Source organism: Theropithecus gelada, chromosome 4, assembly GCF_003255815.1.
Source record: "Theropithecus gelada isolate Dixy chromosome 4, Tgel_1.0, whole genome shotgun sequence".
Taxonomy (NCBI): Eukaryota; Metazoa; Chordata; class Mammalia; order Primates; family Cercopithecidae; genus Theropithecus; species Theropithecus gelada.
This window is the reverse complement of record NC_037671.1, coordinates 27,880,291-27,898,497: the sequence shown is the minus strand read 5'-3', so window position 1 is coordinate 27,898,497 and position 18,207 is coordinate 27,880,291. Positions and strand designations below refer to the sequence as shown.

The 18,207-nt window shown below is 41.1% G+C and overlaps 1 protein-coding gene across 8 annotated transcripts in view; it reads left to right on the top strand.

Moving 5' to 3' along the window:
• Positions 1–18,207, top strand: part of RIPOR2 (RHO family interacting cell polarization regulator 2) — a 240,828-nt gene that overhangs the window by 176,496 nt on the left and 46,125 nt on the right. For all 8 annotated transcript variants that reach the window (XM_025382889.1, XM_025382891.1, XM_025382890.1 and 5 more), the window contains exons 3-8: positions 1,795–1,950; positions 2,640–2,718; positions 4,688–4,711; positions 6,457–6,510; positions 10,161–10,310; positions 14,654–14,717. In XM_025382889.1, coding sequence (XP_025238674.1) covers positions 1,795–1,950; positions 2,640–2,718; positions 4,688–4,711; positions 6,457–6,510; positions 10,161–10,310; positions 14,654–14,717 — 527 coding nt within the window. The remainder of the gene's footprint in view (positions 1–1,794; positions 1,951–2,639; positions 2,719–4,687; positions 4,712–6,456; positions 6,511–10,160; positions 10,311–14,653; positions 14,718–18,207) is intronic.

Below are 18,207 nucleotides of genomic sequence, written 5' to 3'. Positions count from 1 at the left end.
GCGCCCGCACCCACTATTTTAATCTTTTTTATGGAAAGGATGTACCAAAAATTAAGTGCTATAGTTTATTTTCTATCATTTAGAATTCCTCCTGCAAGGATGATGGCTAAGGATTTAGGACAAACCAGTGATATATGCATAGACCTCTCACTACCCCTACTTCCACCCCTTTTTGAAGCGCATTTTCCATTGCACTCAGACTTTGGCGACTATGTGTGCTATGAAGTCGTGCAGTGGATAATGACTATGCCTCTGCAGATTGACTCTGGGGAGCAGGTGTCATTCACACAGGGTTGCCAAAGTGAGTCTTTCTAGTTTTGTGAATCTCCTCTCATCTGAACTAGGACTTAGGGGAACTCAAGAAAGAAAGAACAGATAGTGAATAAGCAACATGTAACCAAGTTTATCTTCAGTTTTTCTGTTGTCATAAAGGTCTTTGCCCTCTGAGGGTCCCTATGTGCTTTGTTTGACCTGTATTGTCCCAGTTGTGCACACGGTGATGGCAGGGATTATAACGAATAACTAACCTGGGAGGGGTGCAGTAGGCAGCTTCCGGCCTCGGAGATCTCGGCTTTCCTGCTGATAACCGGGTCAGTGAGCGGCCTAGCCTCTGCATCTCCTAATCAGATCGGTACTCTGGTTTTAAGTTATCAGATATCCATCTTACCGCTGCAAGCTGTATCCCTGACACTACTAGAGATGTTGAAATTGTATAAGTTATACCTAGTCAGTAATTTACTTCCTAAAAATAAAGCTTAAAAAAAGCTACATGTATTTTAATGTCATATAGAATTAGCTATTTGTCATGCTTATGGTCCCTTATCGAAAAGGATTTATTCACATCCTCGTTGAATTTCATAGACACTTGTACCTAAAATTGCATAGTACATGTATTTTTTTAGTTAGATTATACCCTTCTGCCTGTTCATTATGTCCACCTGGAGCTCTTTGCCCTTAACTTCCTATGATGTTTTAGAAAAGCAATACATTTTCACTCAGAATACACATTCCCTGAAGCCAGACTTTGACTCTAGGTAGCCTCTGCCCAGCAAAGCTTTCTGGTTTCAGCAGTTAACAAATCTAATACTAAGAAACTAAATGCAGGATGGCTCAGATCTGAGAACATTACCTTCTGCAAAGGACACTAATGTGAACACAAGATGATTACAAAGACATTTCTTGGTCAGGCACAGTGGCTCATGCCTGTAATCCCAGCACTTTGAGGGTCTAATGCTGGAGATTGCTGGAAGCCAAGAGATCAAGACCAGTCTGGGCAACATAGCAAGACCCCATCTCTACAAAAAAAAGTTTTTAAAAACAGAGGCCACAGCAGGAGGATTGCCTGAAGCCAGATTCTATCTCTACCAAAAAAATAATAATAATAATAATTAGCCAGGCATGCTGGTGCATGCCTGTGGTCCCAGTTCCTCGGGAGGCTGAGGCAGGAGGATCACTCAAGCCCAGGAGTTCAAGGCTGCAGTAAGCTATGATCACACCACTGCACTTTACCCTGGACACCAAAGTGAGACCCCCTCTCTTTAAAAACAACAACAAACTATTCAGCTGGGTGTGGTGGTACATGCTACTTGGGAGGCTGAGGATCACTTGAGCTCATGAGCCCGGGAGTTCAAGGCTGCAGTGAGCTATGATCACACTACCACACTCCAGCCTGGATGACAGAGGAAGACTGTCTCTAAAACAAATAAGTAAATAATAGAAGACATTTTTCTTTGGTCAAATCCTTTTGGAAGCCCAATCCTCACAATTTCTTCTGTTCTTTTTTTCTTTCCATAGGTGTAACTCCTTCATTGAAAATTCCTCCGCTCTCAAGAAGCCTCAGGCCAAACTGAAGAAAATGCACAATTTAGGCCACAAAAACAACAATCCCCCCAAAGAGCCTCAGCCTAAAAGGGTGGAAGAAGTCTACAGGGCCTTGAAAAATGGACTTGAGTAAGAACTTGAACCTGATAATGTACTTTAAGGAAAGACCCAAGGGGTCAGAGAAAAGCTGGTCTTATGAGATCATTTTTTAGATGTATATTTTGGTAGGACGTATTTTATTCTTGCACCTGACAATTAGGGAAGCCTGACGTAAGTCCCAAAGATGGGAAATATGTTGGTATTCCACATCATATTCATAACATTGATGGAGACCTGGAACCCTGTGCAGTATTGAGTTTCACTTAAACAATGATGGACAGACATATCCATGCTAGAGATTGCTGAAGGAGGGTTCTGAAACCTCCCTGATATCTTACAGGGATTGTGAACCCAGAATAAGACTTCCCTACTGTGCAGTGGGACATTCACTATTTGTTCTATTTGACTAGATAGAATTCTGTGAGGCCAGAGCCAGGGCTGACTCTGCAGACATCTTGCCCCTTGCCTCCCACATTGGTTTTTTTCTTTTCTCGACTTTCAGCCTTTTTCTCCTTTTCTACTTTCCCAGCTGGATAGTATCCAGTGCCACTGCTAGAGCTTTCCAAATGTTGAAAGATTGGGAAAATACAAAGCCTCCTCCCCAACTACAGAGCAAGGTTCAATTCTTAATCCCCTTTGAGAAGGAAAAGTCAGCAACAGCACCAGATTCCACTTAACAGGCGCAGAGATTACGATTACATCTTGTCTTATCTTTGCAGTGAATATCTGGAGGTTCACCAGACGGAGCTGGACAAGTTGACAGCTCAGTTAAAAGATATGAAAAGAAACTCTCGCCTGGTAGGTACTATCCAGTCATTAGGACGTTAACACTGTTCTTTTTAGCCAAATAACTTATTTTACTCGATGGAGCTGGGGAGGAATGTTTAAGAAGAGGAGATCCAAGGGGCAGAGTACTATCTGCATCCCCCAGTATGTCTTAGAAGGAAAAAGAAGGGTATGTTTTCTTCTTAATGTGTTCTACTTAATACTTTTCAATATTTTCCAAGCATGTTTATGAGATCATTTTTTAAATGTCTATCTTCATGAAACTTTATAATCAGGAAAAAAAATTTTAATGTTCTCTACCACCCTCCCAAATAATATAACGAAATGAGAAGTTGAAGTTTTCCTAGCATATTGTTAGTACATACAGAATTTGGGTCCAGGCACAGTAGCTCATGCCTGTTATCCCAACACTTTGGGAAGCCAAGGTGGGAGGAACGCTTGAGGCCAGGAGTTCGAGCCCAGCCTGGGCAATAAAGTGAGACCCTGTCTCTGTTTTTAAAAAATATAAAAAATTAATATAAAGAATTTGGAATCTAGAACTTTTACTTTGTCTCCAATTTTTTAAAATATAATCAGTAAAATCAGGGAGGGAAAAGAGGCTGAAAGGTGTAACCACTATGAGAAGTTAGAGTTCTTAGACCAGATCAAGTACATGTTATGTTGCAAATTTCTTCTATTCTAATGAATCTGTGAGGACTTGTGTGATTGAAGAGGTGGTTCCAATGTCTACACTATTTTAAATGGTTTTGTTCAGCTCTAGATATTATACCTTACTGTTTCAAGAAATCAGCCCAAGAAAACTCAACGTATTCCTAGGGGGTGCAACTAGACACTCATAGCTGCTATCTTTTTCTTTTGTAGGAAATGTGCTCAAATGTATACTGTTGTCCTTTTCAAAGGCTTAGAGATTCAAGGCTTTATCAATGTTAACAATTTTTATGTTCTACTGATGTTAGGATATAAATTGCCTGCATCTGTGTGGAACCCCTTGTGTCAGGGCTTTCAGAGCTGGTGAATGCCCTTGACTATCCTCAGTGGCTGCAAATGTCCCTCCTGGTAAACAACGGTGAACAAACGCAGGGGCTTCTGCCAAGACCTCCTGTTCCTTAAAAATCCTTCAATTGGAGGATACAAGGATAGTGCACTGATTATACTATGATATTGTGAGCACACAGGAAATGAGCTGGCTTTAAAAACAATTTGAGAAAAGCTTATCACAGCCTCAGGGACTCTTCTTAAGGCCGGGCGTGGTGACTCATGCCTGTAATCCCCAGCACTTTGGGAGGCCGAGGCGGGTGGATCACCCAAGGTCAGGAATTCAAGACCAGCCTGGCCAACATGGCGAGACCCTGTCTCTACTAAAAATACAAAAATTAGCTGGGCATGGTGGCAGGCACTGTAATCCCAGCTACTCGAGAGGCTAAGGTGGGAGAATCACTTGAACCAGAGAGGCGGAGGTTGTGGTGAGCTGAGATCATGCCACTGCACTCCAGCCTGGGCAACAAGAGCGAAACTCTGTCTCAAAAAAAAAAAAAAGAGAACTCTTCTTAAATATCAATTTTATTTGCTTAGACAGTGAGGCAAGCATTTTTTAACACATACGCCACTGCTATGTTTTATATTCATACCATTTATTTTAAATTTTTTTTAATGACTGTGAATTTCTATGCCCCTCAATAGGTAGGACAGGAGAGCTCAAAGCAAGTGAAAACTTTAAAGATCGCAAGGGGCAGGGAGGACTGCATGCAATGCTAGAAACAGAGTGTAAAAAAATGTCAGCTCTTAAATGTACTCTTACTGGTATTTAAAATAACCCAAGTTTTTATTCTTTTAAAGCAAATGTAAAATATCCAGTAGAATTTTGTAGAGCTGATTATTATTTCCACAGATAATGTGGAAATGTGTGCTAAATCATTCTGTTAAGATGGGTAACCTTTTGGAGGATGATGTTTAAATGCAGATATTCCTTTTTTTATTGTAGGGTGTGCTGTATGAACTAGACAAGGTAAGTTGCCATTCTGTGTTGGGGTGCTAATAAGAAAAAAATTCTGCATCCTTGCTGGGCACGGTGGCTCACACCTGTAATCCCAGCACTTTGGGAGGCCGAGGTGGGTGGATTGCTTGAGCCTAGGAGTTCGAGACCTGCCTGGGCAATGTGGCAAAATCCCATCTCTACCAAAAAATGAAATATAAAACATTATCCAGGCATGGTGGTGTGTGCCTGTGGTCCCAGCTACCCAGGAGGCTGAGGTGGGAGGATCACCTGAAGCCAGGAGGTCAAGGCTGCAGTGAGCCATGATTGCACCCACTGCACTCCAGCCTGGGTGAGAGAGCAAAACCCTGTCTCAAAAAATAAAATAGAACTCTGCATCCTTGAGAAGTCAATGGGAGACCTTCTTAGGGACAGTAAAATCCTAGAGAACTGATAGTTTTTCGAATCCTGGAAAAATGCATACTCTTGTCTAATGAAGATAATACAAGTACTGTGATCTATAGATTAAATAAAGTGTTTAAGGTCACGTCCATAAAAATGCCACTGGGTTGTAGTGTTTTGATAAGTTTGTGTTTTGATAAGTTTAAGAACTTCCCAAGCGTTTGGAGGCCTTTACCTGTGTTGTCTCTGAATATAAATTACTATACTTCATGAAATCTAAGTCATCGTTGATTAGAAAATGAACCATTATTTCATGTGCCATGAAGAGAAAAAAAGGATTCCAGTTAAAATCTGACAGTTGTTTCATTTCACCTAAAATTTGTATTTTATAGTTATCAAGAAAAAACTGTTAGGTCTATTTAGACACAGATTTTTTTCTTTCTTTTTTAAAAAATTTATATATGATGCTGCTCCATGCCTTCCTATGTGCACAATAATTTTATTTCAGTGCTGAATCATAGTGTATTCTTTTTGAAGACATTTTAAAAGGCGATTAAATTAAATGCATATAATAATAATTACAACTCAAAGAGATGACACATGAACAACTATGATTATCTTTGAGCTTGTACAGACAGCCGTCTGCCAGTAGCAATTGTAAAATGCACCCCAATTTCAGAAACACTAAAATGTGAATGGGAAAAAAAACCAATCTTAGAAGATAAAATATATTATTATGAAGAAATTTAAATATACTCCCATATGATACTATTCTGTGAGAACCTAATGACTTCCATCGGATTGGCCTTTCTCCTTGTTAAACACAAGGATTCCGATAACTAATTCAAGTTCACATCTCAGAATATTTATTCAATATTACAAAAATAAATTTCCAGGGCCAGGCACAGTGGCTCATGTCTGTAATCTCAGCACTTTGGGAGGCTAAGGTGGGTGGATCACCTGAGGTCAGAAGTTCAAGACCTGCCTGGTCAACATGGAGAAACCCTGTCTCTACTAAATATACAAAAATTAGGCAGGTGTGGTGGCGAGTGCCTGTAATGCCAGCTACTCAAGAGGCTGAGGCAGGAGAATCGCTTGAACCCAGGAGGCAGAGGTTGTGGTGAGCCGAGATCACGCCATTATGCTCTAGCCTGGGCAACAAGAACGAAACTTTGTCTCAAAAAAAAAAAAAAAAATCCAAATTGGTATTAGTGAATCTCTAAAATAGCATCAAAGATAGGAGGAAAGGGGAAGGAAAGGAGAAATATATTGGATTTTCTAGTACTTTTGAGTATGATATAATAAAGGTATTCTCACAAGCCTGAGTCAAATGAACTATAAATGACTGTACTTTTTCAAACTTCTTTTAATTCCAGCAAATTAAAACAATTGAAAGATACATGAGACGCCTGGAGTTTCACATTAGTAAGGTAATTGAAGTTCCTGTTCTCGTTGCCTGTTTTTCAGTTCTATTGCTAATCAAGTACACCTTTGGTCTGATCGTAGTATCTAGTGCATGGAGAACTTCCTATCCAATTGACTGTCAAGCTGACTAGCAATTAAGTCCTCAAATGGGCACTAAAGATGGAGGAACAATAAGAATGGAAGGCCTGATGACCCGGCACAGTTTTGGCTCTACCTCAGTTCCACAAACATTTATTAAGTGCTAAGTAACAGGCACAGTGCCCGGTGGAGGACTTCCAGCCTCAGTGTAGTGTGCTTAAACTATCAATCAAACTAGCCCTACAAAAAACTTCATGTTTGCCTGACTTTACACTCTGGTTCCACATAACACTTGGTACCCCATAAACTTCTTCATGAAGGCCTTGTAACTACCAAAAGATCGCTGTCTCAGCGCCTCCCTCAATCTCTCTCAAGCCCTTGGTTCTTTCCACTCTCCCTCATATAGCATGGTTTTCAGGTGCCGTGTTATCCCCTCTGCCCTGGATGTGCACTAGCTTGCCAGTGTCCCACACTCAGCCCTGAACCCTATAGTTCACTGGTGGTACAATGAGGCTATCACCCCCTTGTTCTGGGCACTGTCAGGAGTTACTGGTGCCAGCTAGAAAACATCTACCTTTAGAGGCAGCTAAATCACACAATTATCAATTCCTGTTTGTCTATATCCATCAGCCTCTCTTCCAAGTGGGAAGCCTGGGAATTTTAGCAGATCTCTCTGAGTCAGAAGCCCTAGGTTCTAGTCCCAGCTCTGCCACATACTCGCTTGCTATGTCATCTGTGTGAATCTTGGCTTTCCGCTCTGTGAAGTGGCGCTGGGGAGGTGCACAGATTTGATCTACATGATCCTAAGAATCCTTTCCCATTTAAAATTCTAGGACGATTTGTATGTGTGAATACACATGTATATGCTACTGCCTTTGTACATTCTTGCTTTGAAAGATATTTACTACCTAGGCAAATCTGAAATTGCTCCTATTTCTGCTAAACTCAATAAATAAAACAATGACATCCATCAGAAGGTATTTATGTGGCAGGCAAGCTTTGACCTATTATTGTTTAATTCAAAAAACAGCAAGAAAACTATCAGTATGAAGTAAGGGTATATTTATCAATATTGTATCCATGCTCGTTAGATAGAACAATCCTAATGGTTTTCAAAGGTCAATGGTACTCTTTCTGTTTGCAGCATCTTATATCCAGATGCCTAACAAATGATATGTAATTGAATGATTCAATTAATCAGTTTATTTAATAAGCCATTGCTGACTCATAGGTAAGATAAATGCTTGCCTACAAATGGCTTTCTGCTAAGGTGACTACATAGGTATACTTCATCCAAAAGTTTAATTCTATTTGGCTAGGATAGGTTGATATTTAAGCAAAAACAAGGAATAAACTTTCTCGCTACACAAAGTAATAGATTAAGTCATTATGGCTATACCGATGGTCCTGTGAGCACTGTCTCCTTATTGAAAGGATAACAAGCTCAGAAACTTTGGCATACCCACTAGTAGGGAAAAGGGTTGCAGGGGCAGTTCCCCCAAAAGACCACATGGGTGACATAGCCTGACCTGCATTGGAAGAGATATTAGCACTTGGGTTTCTAAAAGTTTTGTGGGGATCTCCCACATCAGAACAATTTGCAATGTTTACTTAAAATTTCAGATTCCTGGCCCAGCCCTAACCTACGGAATCAGCACCTCAGAGTGGGGCCTGGGCATCAGCATTTTAACAAGCTCACCAGATGAGGCTTAGCTTTAAAGCATGGAAACCACACTCTATGCCAACCATCAACCAAAAGATGTCATCAGCAGATAGGACACTCCTTGAGTCTTATATCTCCCTCTTAATTAGAGATAAATCCATTGACCCTGAAGATTAAAGATGATTCTTTTCAGTTTCGTCATTCTTCTCAGTGGAGTTGAGTGCATTGTTGAAGTAAATAGCAACAAAGAATCCTTTAATCAAGAGAATAATTTTTAGTCTCTTAATGTTTGCATTCTAAGCTAAGTGTCATTGATATCTGTGTAGAGAAAGCAATTATGGAAAATTGTACTCCTCAGACAGGTTATAGTAATGCTTTTTAGTAAGCAGCCAAAAGTTTGCCTTCAGAACAAAAGGGGACTCTTAAACTCTGAAATCTAGTATATGCATCTCCACCTTCTGGATCTATAGTTAAGCTTCCTTTTTGAAGAAACAAAGTTCATACTGAACTGAAAATTCAAACAGTGCTAGGTAAGTATGCCTCCCCAAAGCAATAGGTTTTATTTGCATTTGACAATGCCTGATGGTATTGTTGTTTGTTATCCGCCTGAAAATTATTGTAGTTAACTGCAGTCAATTAAAGATAGTGCCAGACTTGTAGAGATAAATATCATTAGGAATAACTTTAGAACAGGTTTTTTTTTTTTTTTTTTTCCAGCTAAGCACAGTGATGTGCACCTGTAGTCTCAGCTACTTGAGAGGTTGAGACAAGAGGATCACTTGAGCCCAGCAGTTAGAAACCAGCCTGAGCAACATAGCAAGACCTCATCTAAAAAAAAAAAACAACATTTTTTTCAACCCTAGCACTGCTGGCATTTGCAGATAATTCTCTCCTGCAGGAGCTGTCCTCTGCATTATAGGATGTTTAGCAGCAGGCCTGGCCTCTACCCACTAGATGCCAGTAGACCCCTGGGGGTCAAAATTGCCTTGGGTTGATTGAGAATCACCTCCTTAGAAGAATTAGCTGATTATCAGGCTTATATGAGTATAAAATCAATAGTCATTTGAAAAGGGTATATTATTATTATTTAGAAGCAAAAGTGTAGATGTGTAGCAAAAGAAAAGTTCATTTATATTGCTTCCATTTATTTTTTTTTGTAATTGTCATATAATTTACATGAAAAAGAGTTCCGTTCTTAAGTGTTCAGTTTGATATATTTTGACAATTGTGTTTTACCCTAATTTTAAGAATAACTTTTTCTCTTTACAGTTGAGCCAAGACTTTACAAAAATTATCTTCACTATATATCCCCAAGTTACCTTATGAAATACTAAATCCGGATATGTAATTATCAGGATTACAAATCCTAATATTGTGACACTACCTCTTAAAGTGATATTAGCCTAGGATACTACAAAGTTTTCACCTTGGTATGAAATTGTATAAACTCTTTCAGTGTTTGTTCTATAAACAGAAGGCTCTCATCTTCCTTATTTAATACTTACAGTCTTATTTAATACTTACTTATTTTTATTATTTAATACTTATTTAATAATTTAATACTCACAGAAGGCTCTCATCTTTCTTATTTAGTACTTACAGTCCACCCATGGACCCACAAAGTCACCTAGGAGTCATTTTAAACAATTCCAATGATGGCCTCAAACAATGCAAGAGAGGCGTTTCCCTTTTGCATAATTTGAAAACAGGATTAGAACAAAATCTGTTTTGAGACAAAATGTATCACAGTGGCTAAAATAAAAGTGATCGGTCCCTATCTAAAAGGATAATACTTCTACAGGATTCTCTTTGTAGAGGTCAGAAATTATAAAGTACGTTAATCATGTAACAATGATCTATGTGTTTTCTTTCAAGCCTGACATTTATTTCTGTTTCCTGTTCTGATTCTGGCAGGTAGATGAACTCTATGAAGCTTATTGTATCCAGCGACGCCTCCAGGATGGTGCCAGCAAAATGAAGCAAGCCTTTGCAACATCCCCTGCCAGCAAAGCTGCCCGGGAGAGTCTGTCAGAGATCAATCGGAGCTACAAGGAGTACACAGAGGTATAACCCACTAACCTGCTTAAGTTGCCGAATCCCATCTGGCCTGGTGTGAATTGTTGGTAATTGCCAAGAACAAGGCAAACAGCAACCGACAACCTCATTCCACCCTCTAGAAAGATAGGTTCTACTGTTAGCCTCAAAAGTATGCAAGAAAGGCAATCGGTGGAATTGCTTAAAATGAATGAATAAGCTGGGAGTGGTGGCACATGCCTATAGTCCTAGTTACTCAAGAGGCTGAGGCAAGAGCATTGCTTGACCCCAGGAGTTCGAGGCTGCAGTGAGTTACGATCGCACCACTGCACTCCAGCCTGGGTGACAGAGTGAGACCGCATCTCTAAAGTAAAATAAAATGAATGCGTAAGCCACATTGCCCTGATTTGTGTCCTTGAAACACACTTCTAAATATTCTAGTGTAAATCGAGCCGAGTTTTATCCCTGGAAGTGGAGCAGACCCTATGGTTCAGATAGCTACACTGGATGTCAGTGTTGGATATCAGTAACACTCTGCCTACCATGTTTTTTTTTTTATTGTGAGAAATTTTTATCATAAAGGAGCCAAGATTAAGAACCGTGAACAGAAGTGTGCTTTCCTGGTTTCCAGCTCTCTGGAAGAGGTAGAGAGGTCTTCACTCCTCCTGGGGTCACCTAATACCAATGTCTTTGATGAAATGACTGAATTATTAAAGCAGCACTCCTCACTATCCCATGAGTCTTTGTTCAGAGATCAGATTTCATGAATGAAGTCATCAGCCTGTAGAGGGTCTGTTGGACAATTCCCAGAGCTGAGCATCTGTCTCAGCCCTGGAATCAGAGGGACAGCTTGGATGACTGTCAGTAGGATCCCTTTGTGTGTACACTCCCACGTTGCCTCTTGTCTAAACCAAGTTTGTCTCTTTATTTCACTTAAAGCAGGGCTTCTTTACCTAACTTCCTCCTTTAGAGTTATTTATTTATTTATTTATTCATTCATTCATTTATTTATTTATTTTTGAGAGATGGAGTCTTGCTGTGTCGCACAGGCTGGAGTGCAGTGGTGCGATCTTGGTTCACTGCCTCTGCCTCCCGGGTTCAAGTGATTCTTCTGCCTCAGCTTCCCAGCTAGCTCTCCTGCCTCAGCTTCCCAAGTAGCTGGGACTACAGGCGTGTGCCATCACACCTGGTTAATTTTTGTATTTTTAGTAGAGATGGGGTTTTACTATATGTTGGCCAGGCTGGTCTCAAACTCCTGACCTCAGGTGGTCCGCCCGCCTCAGCCTCCCAAAGTGCTGGCATTACAGGCATGAGCCACCGAGCCTGGCCTAGAATAATGTTTTTTAAATGCATAAAATAAAATACATAGGAATTGAAAAGAAGAAAATATATTGAAATATAGTTATTTCAATATCATCAGTACAGTTTTCAAAATATTTTAAAAGCCAAATGTGTGACATAGTTCCATGCTGCTGCTTTATTAATACATCAAATTATAAGATCTAGTAGTGGCTCTAATAACTACTGAAACGTCAAAGTAATGAAAAGTATAAATGATTTTTTAAAAAGTTATCTGCAATAAATGATGGGAAATGAACATGTATGTGATTTCTATCAGTGTCAAAGTCACAGGTATGGCTAATACTGCTGTGGCACGTTTTCTACCTTCATCATCCCTAAACATGTTTAATTTCAGTTAAATGTTAGTGAAAATGAAGATCTAACTCTTCCTACCCTCCCCTATCCTACTTTATAGACCTGCAGATTGAAAATTCCTGGCCTAGAAGCAATCTTAGTTCATGAGACCCCATTTCTGCAGATCTCTGAAATCAGGAGAACCGTTTCCGATTATAGAGGATGTTTATAGGACAAATGCTGATAACTGACCAGCAGCATGCGGGGACTGTCTGTGTTGGCATATTTGCAGGTCATTTCAGACACAGCCACCCTTGATGAAGTGTCAGGGCATGGCATCATGACCTTGCTCACAAATTCAAAGACATAGAGTGCAATTTAAACTGCCTTAGAGAAGAAAGAAGTCCAGGACTTCTGTAGCCTCATACCACATTTGGTGTCAGGTGGTTTTATATCCTCACGGCCGGGTGCAGTGGCTTATACCTGTAATCCCAGCACTTTGGGAGGCCAAGGTGGGAGGATCACTTGAGGTCAGGAGTTCAAGACCAGCCTGGCCAACATAGCAGAATCCCGTCTCTACTAAAAATACAAAAATTAGCCAGGTGTGGTGGTGTGCCCTGAAATCCCAGTTACTCAGGAGGCTGAGGCAGGAGGATCGCTTGAACCTGGGAGGCGGAGGTTGCAGTGAGCTGAGATGGAGCCACTATACTCCAGCCTGGGTGACAGAGCCAGACTCTATCTCAAAAAAACAAAAAAGCAAAAAGACAAGAAAGAAGTATATCCTCACATAACCACAAAAGCCAGGATTTTGTTATGATGAGGGTTTAAAATGAGGATTTAACAACGCGGTCAAGGTGGCTCAGGTGCATTTGCGTGTGCAGCAATGTTCATCAGTGGTTGCGGGGGTGGAGGGGTGCCGGGGGGTGGGGGTGGGGCGGAATTAAGACTTGTCCTCAAGTCTTAACCTAGCTGCTCTCAAGTTTTTCAGAGATACTGGTCGCAATCCTGACATGCGTGATAGCGTAGTTGATATTTCTGGAAACTGTTTCTTCACAGAGGTGCCCAATACTCTGAGGAAGTAAATTGGTTTATAATACTGAGGCTTTGTTTTCAAGGCTTTCAAGCTACACAGAGCTCAGACTTCAGAAAGTTTTCCCCAACCTTGCTAGCTAGTTCACGTAGTGAGAGCTTACAAGGGAAAAAGCAAAGCCATTCTCTTTGCATCCCATGAGAGTGATCATTTGGAGCAGAACAAAGAAACATAGAAGAATCAGACCCTCTAGGCTGAGGTCCTCAGCATACAGAATTCAAATGGAAGCAATATCAGCCTGCACTAATCAAGCTGGCCATGCTTTTGTCAGTGAGGTCACCCTCGAACCCCTAGCCTTGTGGGAGGCTGGCAACTGAGGAAGAAGCCTGCAGACATCACCCTGCATCAAGCTTCAATGGAGACGGCTGCTTAGCATAGCAGCAGCAGCATCCAGATTGTAAGGCTTACACTGGGAAGCCTTACATGCGGCAGAAGGTCAAGCAACAGAAGGGCCTCCCTGGGACTGCCGTGGCCGCAGCACTTTCCCTTTTCATTTCTAACTGCAGTTGTTCTATTTAGGTCCTCAGGTATTGAGGAAGTAGGGTGAGGGTAGTTATGTATCTAACCACACGTGCAGATGGTGTTACTCCTTCTCTCTATCCTGTTCCTTCAACATCAAAGAGAGGACCACTGCCAGACCCAAAAATTATTTTTGGGGTGCTGTGGCATTGCAGCAGGAAGTTTGCCTTACTCATTCGAGCAGAATTCAACTCTTGTGCTCTTTTGGTCCCACATTTTTATTCAGAAAAATTTCAAACCTATAGAAAAATGGAAAGACTAGTACATTGAACACCATACGCCTTTATCTAGATTTACCAATCGGTAATACTTGGCCATATTTGCTTTCCCTCTGTCTCATATGATCAAATCCCCCCTCCATCCCCCTCAAGTCATTTGACAGTAAGTGATAGACATCATGACATTTCACCCCATAAATATTTTAACCTGGATCTCTTTTTAAAATTTATTTGTAATTCTCAAGTAAAACCTGTTACATATTTATGGTGTACAACATGATGTTTTGAAGTATGTATACACTGAAATATGTAATACAATGGCTAAATCAAGTCAGGGATCTCTTACTTGTAATAACCTATCTACATTTCCTACATAACCACATACCACTACCACAAGTAAGAAAATTGACCTTCATCCTATAGAATTATATAACATATTGTCCATTTTCAAGTTTTCCCTATTTGGATCAATAATGTCTTTTATAACTGTTTTGATTGATTTACTTTCAAATCAGAATGTAATCAAGGTTAAGATGTTACATTTGGTGATTATGTTTGTCTAGTCTCTTTATCTAGAAATTATGATACTGCCTTTTTGTAGAATGCATGCTAATTCCTATAGTCTACCCCACATTCTGAATTTGTCTATTTTTGATATAATCTGACTTGCTCTTCTATGCCTGATATAATCTGACTTGCTCTTCTATGCCCTAAATTTCCTGTACACTACAAGGTGGGCTTAGACTCAGATCAAACATTTTGTCAACAATGTTTCATAGGCTGTGCTGTGTTGGGCAAACGGGTAAATGCTTCTTGTTGTTCATGCAGTCGTGCTCCTGTTAAAATGTCGTGTGCTTTGAGCTGCTGGGTGAAAGGCCAGTTCTCATGCTCATCTCCTGTCCTCTTTGCAGAATATGTGCACCATTGAAGCGGAGCTAGAGAATCTGCTGGGAGAATTCTCCATCAAGATGAAAGGTATTCTTTTCCCTGTTTAGAGAGAATAAGGAGCCATCTCTGCAGAGCGCAGAGCTCCTTAAAGTTTGAGAGCCCATGCTATTTTTATTTTCCTTGCAAAGGCGCAGTGCCACCCACTCTCAACCCTCCCCACTTTTGATAGTTTACTGATGCTTCTCATGCTGAGGCTTACCTACACACACAAAAATATTATGACAGAATCTCAAACATACACAGAAATGGAGAGAACATTATAATGAACCCCCCATAAACCCATCACCTAGATGTAATAATTAGCAAGATTTTGCCACATTTGCTCCATCTCTTTGCTTTTGTTTTTCCTTTGATAAAAGAGAAGTCCTTGGATGAAATAAAACCCAGATATGTCAGTCTGCGGCTATACACTTCAGTATGCATCTCTTAAAGCATGGGGTTGTCATCTTACATAACCACGATGCCAAGTACTGTCACATTTTCACAGCTAACAAAAATAATAAGCCTTGGTTATTAACCCATTCCATTATCAAATTTCCCCCATTGTCTCAAAAATGCCTTGTACATTTGATTAGTTCAAATTGGGATCCAAACAAGGTCCATGCATTACAATTGGTTGTTAGGTATATCTTTTAGACTTCCTTTAATCCAAAACAAACCTCTCCCCCCTTCTACCCACTTTTTTTTTCTACCCTTGACTTGCTGTAGAAACCATTGTACGAAATGTCCCACATTCTAGCTTGTCTGTTGGCTTCTTTGTGGTGATGTTTAAATTCTTCCTTTAGCTCCCCATGTTTCTAGCAAACTAACTATGAAATTTTATAAATTTTGGTGTTAAACCCACAGAGAATTTTTCCCCTCCCAGTGCCTTTCTGGTATTTATTCCAGAAAGGTCCAAACTAGACACATGATTGAGTTATACCACAGCATCTTCAGAACAAAAACGAAGTCTGATTTTAGAAAACAGAGCATTGCTCAGGTGTTGTCAGGTTTACGGCTCAGTGGCCAAGCATGGCTGTCAAATAAGCGGCCATCACAGCAAGTCAATTTCTCTTCCGAGTTTTGGCCCATTTGACTGCAGCGAAGAGGGCTGGTGCTTATGCAATTCTGAGGTTTCTTAGCAGCTTGATCCCTGGGTTGCTAATGGGGATTTAATCACCCTCTTTCTACTTTCTGCAATTAAGGGAGTAAAGAAAGGAGACTTTTTTTGAAAGGGCTCGACAGGAGGGCTTCATTTTCCAATGAATCATCTAACTCAGGAGGGAAATTATTCTGTCAAGCACTAGGCACTGACATGTGAGAGCCTGTCTGAGAATACCTGGAATAAAAATGACCTTGACCCTCAGCTTCCCAAATGGCTGCATGCTTCTCTTCTGGCAGACCTGGTAGGGAATCAGTTTAATATTCAGTGTTAAATTTCAACACTTGCTTTGCTACTGAGTCTGGCATCTGTGCTTTTTTCCATTTTTTAGGTCCATTCTCTACATTTTTGGGTCCTCACTTGAGTCAGTGGTTCCAAAATCACTCAGGTCCATAGTCCCACAGTGGGCCCTGGAATTTTTATTTTAACTTTGAAGATGATTCTATCAGCAGCCTGATCGATCCTGGAAAACAACTGCCCTGAATCAGTGTTTAGCAGAAAACCTTCCCTCTACTTCCCCCAACACTCAGACGCCACCCACACAGACTAGCACAGTCGCAGAGTCTCGCAGCCTAACGGTAATGCAAATCATGCACATCGCCTATCGCTGCTAATATTAATACGTACTGTATTTCTCCTATTTCTGATATTCAGTATTAACAAATGCATCTACTTTTGTGGGATGGTAATTTCCTGATTTTACATATGGGAAATAGGGGCCTAGAGAGGCTAAATGACTTGTCCCAGGAGTCACACATAAATTGGAGTCAGACAAGAAACTGAATTCCAGGGTTCTTTGTTCCCAATGCATTCCCACCTCTAACTCCATGTTATGAGGGAAGTTCAGAGCTGAGCAGACAACATAAACCATTACTCAAAGAATGGTCTCCCTTATGGGCAGATCCTCTTCAACCTAGCACAGAGGCACGCACCCTGGGAGTGGGATGGTAGGAAAGGGACCACCCTCGGACCAGATCTGGAGCTTCAGGCTTGGTGGTCAGTGAGGGGATGATGCTGGAGTCCCTGCCACCTACTGGGGGACCTGGCCACCCCGCTACATCACAGCCCTGATGGGCTGATGAACTTGCTGTGGCTCCCACTCCTCCGTCTCCCCCTCTCTCTGTTGTTCTTGCTCTCCTGCCTGATCTTCCTGAGAGTCTACCTGAACACTTGGTTTCTTCCATGGGGTTTTTCAGGCCTGAAACGGAATCTCCTTCCTCATTGATAGACTCCTGTCTCCTCCACTGTCCTCATCTAACATGCAAATTCAGAAACTACATCTGTGAAGCCTTTCAAGGGTAAACGCCCCCATGGAAATCTTTCTCTTCCTCCATAAAGAGAAAGGGAAACCTTCTCATGCTGCCAAGAAATCCTATTGTCTTTGCAATCAGCTGCTTTCTCATCTGTTATTCATTCTGGTAAAAACTACTTCCAACATACATATTGACAAACTGAGAGTATGTCATAATACTCTCAGACCCAGCAACCCCCAACTTCCTTGCACCACACCCTTCCTCACTTCCCTTTTGCCCCACCCTCAACACTAGACAACAACTTTTTGGGGTAGTGATGTTAAAGAGAATAGAGCAAGTACTTACCAAGTGCCTGCTATTGGCTAGGCACTAGACTGCATTCTGATGACTGGTCCCTGGCCTTGAGTTCCACATGGTCTACCAGAGAAAAGGGACATATGAGGCTGTGCATTCTCATCCAATGGAATGAATGACCACCTGAACAACAGTGTGACCCAGTTTGCTACAGAAGCAGGAGGGGAGAGGAGGAAAAGGTTGCCACTCACCTCTCCAGGTGGGGAGGGGAGCAGGAAAGAGGAAGGCTTCCCAGTGTAATATATGGTGAACAGCACCAGAATAGCATTCACCAAACAGAGGAAAGCCTGTTCAGAGGTGACAAGTAGACCGGTGTGGCTGACGTGCTTGTCGGGAGAAGAGCTATGGAGAATTAGTTGGGTCCTGATTATAAAAATCCATGAATGCCAGGCCGAACGGAGAGCACTTAATCTGCAAACTATCAAACAGGATGGAGGTAAAGAGATGTAGTTCCTTAGAGCAAACTAGTTCTCCAAATTATTACTTGGTTCAAATGAAGTTCCAGGCAGTGTATATATCCAGTCTCTGCTGGTCCTTACAGTTTCCAGGGCAGATCAACATTCCTGAGAAGGAAGAACCACCACTGAGCTAGTAAACTTGCATTATTTATGCCTAGTCAATAAATCAGTAAGGCCTGTAATAGGAGCTCCTGACTGTATAGCTACTTGGTTGGTTGTCTTAAAGTAGGAAGTGTGAAGGGAGAAATGATGGAGAGTGTTCTGGCAGAATGGTGTCTGAGCAAAGGAAGGCAGGCAAGAGTAGGCAGCTG